The sequence below is a fragment of the Aethalodelphis obliquidens genome, unplaced genomic scaffold (genome assembly GCF_003676395.1).
Source record: "Aethalodelphis obliquidens isolate GAN/ISIS:26980383/991018 unplaced genomic scaffold, ASM367639v1 scaffold72, whole genome shotgun sequence".
Lineage (NCBI taxonomy): Eukaryota > Metazoa > Chordata > Mammalia > Artiodactyla > Delphinidae > Aethalodelphis > Aethalodelphis obliquidens.
This window is the reverse complement of record NW_020838016.1, coordinates 9,997,051-10,005,494: the sequence shown is the minus strand read 5'-3', so window position 1 is coordinate 10,005,494 and position 8,444 is coordinate 9,997,051. Positions and strand designations below refer to the sequence as shown.

The following is an 8,444-nucleotide window of genomic DNA, read 5'->3' as shown; positions in this document are numbered from 1 at the left end:
GAGTTGTGTTCCTAGCCTCTGTTGCAGCTGAGATGCCGGCATGTGACACAGACATTACCATATGTAATATGCACATATGCACTTGCATGAGACTGATTCAAGAGATCCATCTGAGCAAAGAGGGTCAGTGATGAGCTTTCATTCTGTAGGTGGCAGCAGAGCTGTCTGGCCTTTGGGGTACTGGTATTGAGAGATTGAATTTCTCGGGGCAGAAATGCATCTGCTGTGCTCACAGATGTCACAGTGTCGGCAAGTTGAAGTACCTGCGTTTAGTACTTAGCCTTGGTGGCAGTAGTGGCAACAGATTTCTCACGGGGACATTTCTGAAGCAAGGTTTTGGCCACTATTCTGGGAAAAATAGCCTTGGAATAAGTTTCTCCAGTTCTCTTAATGGTAATGTGAACTACCTTGTGTTTTAAAATACATCCCTTATACTGCTTGAATCAGCCAGTGTGGACTCAATTGCTTGTAACTAAGAAGCCTAACCAGTACAATTCCCCTCCAATGTTCTATTCTCAGGAGGAATAGTATGCTTCCAAACATCAAAAAAATTGAACTAGGGCTTCCCTGGTGGCACAGTGGTTAAGAATCCGCCTGCCAATGCAGGGGACATGGGTTCGAGCCCTGGTCCAGGAATATCCCACATGCCACAGGGCAACTAAGCCCGTGCGCCACAACTACTGAGCCTGCGCTCTAGAGCCAGCGAGCCACAACTACTGAGCCCACGTGCCACAACTACTGAAGCCCGCATGCCTAGAGCCCGTGCTTCACAGCAAGAGAAGCCACCGCAATGAGAAGCCCGTGCACCGCAACGAACAGTAGCCCCAGCCCGCCGCAAATAGAGAAAGGCCGCGCGCAGCAACGAAGAACCAACTCAGCCAAAAATAAATAAATAAAATAAATAAAGTTATAAAAAAAATTGAACTTTTTTTTTCGAACTAACTTCTAATTCTAAAAATCCTTGTTCACAAGAGTATCTGCTGATAGACCTGTGCACAAGAATTCAAAGATTACAGAGTTCCTAAAAGTTGATAGTATCTGAAAAGCTGAATTCAGAAAAGACACTTCATCAGTAAAGTATTAATATCATAACTCTACACTATTATATTTTCCTAGGTAAAAGAATATGGGGATATTCCAGTTTGATAGTTTTGCAGAATGACAGATGTTATGGAAATGTCATGAACAGTATTGTCACTAAGTTGGGCTGCATAAAAGAATTTCCACACTATTTGCTTTCCAGATACTTTTCATTCCTTTTATACATTTGGAGCACTTATAAATCTAGAGACACATGTGGTGCAGCTGGAGCAGTGTCACGTTCAAGGAAGCACAGACCACACCTGAGTTCCAGATATGGCTCATGCCTCTAAAAGAACAATGGGAGGGATCCAGGGATAGAGCCCAGCCTGCCATTATGTCCTCTCCCGGCCTCTCCCCCTCAACCTGATGCAGTCCCTGGATTGTTGCTCAGGTACTTTTCAAGATAGTTGGAAAAATTATCTGAGATTTTGAATGAATCCATACCTGAGATTTACTGTACTGGAAAAGGCCACTTACTTAAAACAGGTTCCAAAGTTTCATAGCAGATATTAAAAAAGTGTTTAGGGTTTTACCTTCAAAAATGAAGCTGAAATTTTTTAAGTTAAATTTATTTTGTATTTAACAAAATTTCATCTATATTTGCAGCTATGTGCCAATTCTCATAATAAACAAAGAATGAATCAAATCTGGAATTTTTAGCACAATTTTCCCTACGAAATTACAGTCGAGCAAAATATAAGCATTCTTCCCTTCACCTTTGATTTTCACAACATCATAAAGTAGAATGTTACTTTTGAAAAAGTAGCATAGGGAATCAATTGTTCGCGTGGGCATCTCTTGAATATTTTTGGCATTAAAAATCATTCTTTTTTGGTCAGCGACCTTTAGTTTTTTTCCTTCAGTTGTTCACTGGAGTAATTCATCCAGGTGTTCATTTGTCAAAGAAGTCCATCATTCCTCCACTTCTTTCAATATCACTTGCATCCATCTTACGAGATTCTGCATCTTTTACAAGATCAGTACCGCACCATGGATTAAATGTGCATTGTATTTCTGTTGCACTTTCAGATGTTTACAAGGTTGATGAATTGACCAGTGACTAACCAACAAAGATGTTGACATACTGGGCCCAGCTAGGTGCTAATATTATGCAACAAAGTACTATGAGCGGGGTCTAATTTTATAAGTGGTCAGTTCATTGGTGAGTATTCTCGTATTCCCATGATTTTGAGTCTCTGTGCAACTTGGTTAACTGCAGAGACTGGGTAATATATACTTTGGACAACAAGGATCACTTCACCAAACACTCTGCACCCGCAGGGGTTTGGTTCTCTCCACCTCTCTCCTTTCCTAGTGCCTGGAGTTTTAGCGGCTCCCCACCATTATACCAACGCTGCATCTCTGAAGTCCAGAAATCGGTCTCACAGAAATGGACCTTACACAAACCTTCAGAGTCCACTTGGGTGTGTCTCAATTTTGACACATTAAGCTTCTCAGGACATTTAAGCTTTATAATTTTGGTCAGAACTGTACCAAAATGTTCAATGCAGCTCTATTTACAATAGCCAGGACATGGAAGCAACCTAAGTGTCCATCAACAGATGAATGGATAAAGAAGATGTGGCACATATATACAATGGAATATTACTCAGCCAGAAAAAGAAACGAAATTGAGTTATTCGTAGTGAGGTGGATGGACCTGGAGTCTGTCATACACAGTGAAGTAAGTCAGAAAGAGAAAGACAAATACTGTATGCTAACACATATATATGGAATCTAAGAAAAAAAAATGTCACGAAGAGCCTAGGGGTAGGATGGGAATAAAGACACAGACCTACTAGAGCATGGACTTGAGGATATGGGGAGGGGGAAGGGTAAGCTGTGACGAAGTGAGAGAGTGGCATGAACATATATACACTACCAAACGTAAGGTAGATAGCTAGTGGGAAGCAGCCGCATAGCACAGGGAGATCAGCTCAGTGCTTTGTGACCACCTAGAGGGGTGGGATAGGGAGGGTGGGAGGGAGGGAGACGCAAGAGGGAAGAGATATGGGAACATATGTATATGTATAACTGATTCACTTTGTTGTAAAGCAGAAACTAACACACCATTGTAAAGCAATTATACTCCAATAAAGATGTTAAAAAAAAAAGAACTGTAGTTCCAAGTTAAATATGCGTTTCTAAGAGCAAATAATAATGTCTTAGTAAATTTTTAAAATCACATGGTAACATCAGTGTCTTTCTACATGTCTCAACAACAGAACTATCAGTGTTGGAACCCTAACTTTTTAGTGAGGATATAAACGCAGTTATCAGTCTGTAAATTAAGAAAAGAGTTGTTGCATATTTATGTCCAAATAGTTTTCTATCCATTTAGTCATATTTCACACTTTGTTTTTTAATTTTAAATTTTGAAAACTTAGTTTTGAAGAATGAAGTATTTTCTGGCTATGATCACTTCAAATCATTACCAGAAAGTGAATTAAGCAATATTTTCACTTCATAATTTAAAACTATGATTTTTAATAAAATATCATCTAAAATACGTATGCTGTTGGACAGCATATTCTTGAAATGTGTGCAAAATAAACAATCATTTATTTTCCTATTTGCTCTTTTAAAACAATTTTATTGGGTTGAGGGTGTAGGTTTCAGCATATAATGTAGTTTGCCAAGTTCTGTAATCCTTTTTTTTTTTTTTTTTTAAGTCATACAGGGTGTGGTGCCTTCAGAAAATTTTTAACAAGTTGTAATTCTTGGTGTTTTTTTCCTTCGCATTTTCAAAAATAGTAAGAAAATCTAAACCACACAGGGAAATTCTGGTTCCTACTATTGACTCCTGGATTCCCCTCCTCTAAAAAGTGAGATTATTCTCTGCTGCCATTCTCTGTTGCTTATTTCCTTGCCTGGAGTATTTATGTTCTTAACACTGTAGGCTCATTATTAGAAATGAAGTCTTGGGACTTCTCTGGTGGCACAGCGGTTAAGAATCTGCCGGCTAATGCAGGGGAAACGGGTTCAAGCCCTGGCCCAGGAAGATACCGCATGCCGTGGAGTAACTAAGCCTGTGTGCCACAACTACTGAAGCCCATGTGCCTAGAGCCCGTGCTCCGCAACAAGAGAAGGCACCGCAATGAGAAGCCCCCGCTCCCCAACAAAGAGTAGCCCCCGTCGGCCGCAACTAGAGAAAGTCTGCATGCGCCTAGCAATGAAGACCCAATGCAGCCAAGAATAAAAGAATTAATTAATTAATTTAAAAAAAGAAAAAAATGAAGTCTTGATAAGGATTATTTTAAGGCTTAATTTTTTTGCTTAGAATGGTGAAAATACTTTAGGAGGAACAACACCAATGAGGCATCTGAATTCAGCTATATCCCCTTGTGGTGATGTGGTCATTGAAAAACCCAATGACTCCATTCCATTCTTGTTTTTCTTTTATTAATCCCTGGTTATTGGGAAGCACTTAGCAAAATAAATATTTTAAATTATTTTTAATTAAAATTAATTAAAAGTAATAAAGAAAGCCTTGATTCCATAAGACTGCAATTGTTCTTAGAAAAACAAATTCTCTGTACATCTCAACTAATCAATACTACAGAAAAAGGCATCGTTGGAAAAGATCTTTGAAGAAGAGAGAGGCGCCAGCAAAGAAGCGCTATTCTCAGGACGTAATATGGGGTGGTGAGGGCTGAAGATCCGGAGTTTGTCTCCGTTATTTGTCACGGTAATGACAAGTCACTCACTAATCACACGTCTGAAAACTCACTTCTACACCGCCCCCCGCCTCCCGGACAGAACCTATCTCCCTGTTCTCACACACCAGTAAAAGCGAAAAGAATCTACTGAGATTCTGTGTGTGTAAAGTAAGAGAATTAGAGAAGGAGTTAAAATATAGTAGAATCTCTCTTCTATTTTTTCTTTCTTTGGATCTAGATGTCGGAAGGAGGAACCCTCTTTTCCAGCAATCAGCAAGCGCGAATACTTTTTATTTGGAAGCAACTAGAGAAAAACACTCCCCAAAGCAAACCAAACCAAGGCTACCCCCCTCCAACCCCCCTCCCACCCCATCATCTGTGGATCAGGGCGCCAGGTCCCATTTGGGTACCACGCGGCAGGGGATTCCCTTTCATCCTTCTCTCCACAGCCCCTGCCCGAGGGATGTGAGCGGGGTGCGGGTCCCGGGGTGCCAGCGAGGAGCCGCCCGCCACCCCGCCCGCCCCTAGAGAGGAGGCGGCTCCCGCCTGGGAGCCGCCCCCTCTCGCCGCCAGAGAACAAACGGGATATTCAGCAGTAGCCTGTGGCTGCCAGAGCAACTCCTCAGGGGAAATTAAGCGGCGAGGCAGACTGCACCGTAATCGCCTCTAGAAAAGCGCCCGGCCCAGCCTGCCGTGCACGCCCGGCTACCTGGGCTGCTCCGCGGCGGCGCGTGCGAGAGAGCGGGAGAGGGCTCGCCGGGGTGCGGGGCGCGCCGGGGCGAGAGTCCGGGCCGGTGCAGAGCGCGCGGTGCTCCGGGGTGCGCGCCGGGGTGGGGCGAGCCCCGAGCGTCTCCACCGGCCATGAGGGGCGCGGGCGCCTGGGCCCCGCTCTGCCTGCTGCTGGCCGCCGCCGCCCAGCACTCGCGGCCGCAGCCCCCGGAGAGGTAACGCGACCCCCGCCCGCGCTCCCTCCCTTCCGCCCTCTCTTTCCCTCGCCCACGGCTTGGCTTTACCCACTCCGCTTCGGGGCGCCGGGGGACCCACACGCCACCAGGACCCCGGGATGGCGCCCGTCCTCGGGGCTCCTTCCGGCGCCCCCCAGCTCCGCCCGCCCCACGGCCCCGCAGCTGGCCGGCCACCACCTCTCCTCTCCCCGAAAGTTCAGGCGGGCGCTGGGAAGCACTGGGACCCAAATGTGTGGACTTTGCTTTACTCCTGTTTTCTTCCCCGGAGAGGCTTTGCCCAGAGACAGAAGCCTAGGGAAAAACGCGAGTTGCCTGGCGCCCGGGGAGCGGCTCTTGGCAAGTTTAACTCTTCAACCTCTGAGCTGCCAGATGGCTCCAGGACCTGGGCCGGGAGACCCGCCCTATGGCCAACTTTGCCTTCTCCTTTTCAATGGAAGGTTCTGCCAATGGCCAACGATTTTCAAACAAAGAGAGAATTAGGTATCTCTCCAAATCCAGGAAATTAAAACTTTTTCATATTAACCAATTACTTGTCTAGCTTTAAAACCATGCACTTCACTGAGCCTAGCTCTCACTCTCTCTCTCCCCCCCTCCCCCCCCCCCCCCCCCCCCCGCAGTTAAAATTTCCATTTACCATTTTCCTGTAAGATCTTACCACTTACGTGGAGGACTTGACTGCATACGGATGGATGGATAGATTGATCTTGTTACTATGGTGGAGACAGATGGCAGCTGGACTGAATGTTTTAGCAGGCTAGAATTTATTCTAAGAGCTAACAAGTATTTCAAATCCCGTCTATGATGCAGGCAGTCAATTGTCAGTATTCACTTGATCCATATTAATAGACTGCATCTTTCTGAAATTGACATTAAATTGGTAGACAGTGTTTCAAATTTCTTTTCTTCTTTTATTTTCCCAGACCTGTTTTCACATGTGGCGGCATTCTTACTGGAGAGTCTGGCTTTATTGGCAGCGAAGGTTTTCCTGGAGTGTACCCTCCAAATAGCAAATGTACCTGGAAAATCACAGTAAGCATTTTTTAAGAGGGTATTCTCCAAAAGTGAATACCGGAAACAGTGGAAGAGCTGCTGCTTTTTTCCTCTGCTGTCAGAATTTCGGTTGGGGGCAAATGTCTGTAATAGTGAAATGTTGGATTTATCTCTACTATTTGGGAGATTTTTAATAGAACTAGTGGTGCCCTGCATTAACAGTTAGAAAGGGCTCGAGATAATGCTTGCAGGGATAAATTCTTAAAGCAGATGTGTGTCTGAAAACCCAGTCTGACTCAGCTGAGTTTCATGGATTCAAAATTAAGGCTATCTTCAGGCAAAGGCCCATCATAGAGACTTCTAGAAGCTATTTGTTGCCTATGCCTTTCATAAATGTCTCCCAGTGGCGGATAGAAGATCAAAGGTAGTACTCACCTCTGACTACTTTATAACCATTAGGGGGAAGAAAAGGGGAAAGAAAAAGAAAAAAACAATCCCACTTAATGTCTCTGACTTAAAACCACCACTAAAAGCAATCTAAGAATAGAGAATAACAATAACTTAGGGGAGAAAAAGCCTAAAAACAAAAACTAACAAAATACCCAGGTTGGTTACTAATGGCATAGATTATGCTGAGTCAAGGTAAGAAATCAGATTTAGAGACAGCCAGCCTTAAAAAAATAAGTCTGGATTTAGTCAGCTAGAGTGAGTCATCTTTCCAAGTGAGCATAGTAGTGACCATTATCTTCTTCATGTTTTTCAATTTTGGGAAGTTGTTTGGTACTTGAACACATTAGTTCACTGAAAGCTTCATTCAGTCAGATTGTACCACCCATGAATTAATGATTTTTAAAAGTAGGTACCTCTTATTGAGCACTTACTGGGTGCCAGGCACTGTGCCAAGTAGGTAACAAGCATAATCTCACTGAATCTTTGAAATCACTGTGAGGAAGTATGATTATCCCCATTTTATAGATGAGGAAGCTGAGGTCTAGAACAGTCATATAAACTGACTTGATCAAGCATTGGGTAAGTCCAACTTTCTATGAAGTAAAGCCTATTTTGCAGTGAGGCCTTCCCACCAAGAAGGTCCTTTGACAGGCAGATATGAGGGGGTCTCCTTCTTTAAATAAAAGTCAGTTCCTATATGCATTGATGCTCTCCTGTAAAATATCGGCTATCTAATGAATTGGTACAGATTTCATTATGTTATTGCAACACATGGGGCCAGGAGAGGATGGTCATGAAAACTAGCTCTGCAATATTGATATTAGCATAAATGTGAAATAAGGCTCCGAAACAAACATGTAACTTGGTTTTTATGTTATAGTTGTGTTTCAGTTATGATTAAATGGCTGTAAGTTAAAAATGACCCAAGGAAATTAGTGACTGAGAGGCACCATGTGCCTAGCAAGTAGACTCCATGGTTAGCCCAGTGTTTTGGGTCTTCGGGGCAATGTTAGTTCTGGAGGTGGGGAAGGGTGTCCAGTGAAAGTTGTCCTTGGTAAAGGAGGGATGTGCCCTCGCAGAGGCCTGACTACCTTATTTTTATGTGTGGGAAAGAGGAAGTATAACGGATGCTCCTTATGGGTACAATGTCAAGGTGAGGCATGCTGGCTCTCAGTCCATCACTCGTAAGCCGTGTGATGGATTTATCTTTAAACCTCAGGACTGTTGTGAAGATAACATGAGATGGTATGTATAAAGCTCTTTGGCTGAGTGTCTGCGATACAGGAAGTGCTCACTA

General features: G+C 43.6%; 1 protein-coding gene across 1 annotated transcript in view; it reads left to right on the top strand.

Annotated features, from left to right (window-relative positions):
• Positions 1-5,304: 5,304 nt before the first annotated feature.
• The window catches only part of PCOLCE2 (procollagen C-endopeptidase enhancer 2), a 71,240-nt gene continuing 68,100 nt past the window's right edge, over positions 5,305-8,444 (top strand). The window contains exons 1-2 of the mRNA XM_027091635.1: positions 5,305-5,686; positions 6,628-6,736. Of these exons, the coding sequence (XP_026947436.1) occupies positions 5,604-5,686; positions 6,628-6,736 (192 nt within the window). The 5' untranslated portion in view covers positions 5,305-5,603. The remainder of the gene's footprint in view (positions 5,687-6,627; positions 6,737-8,444) is intronic.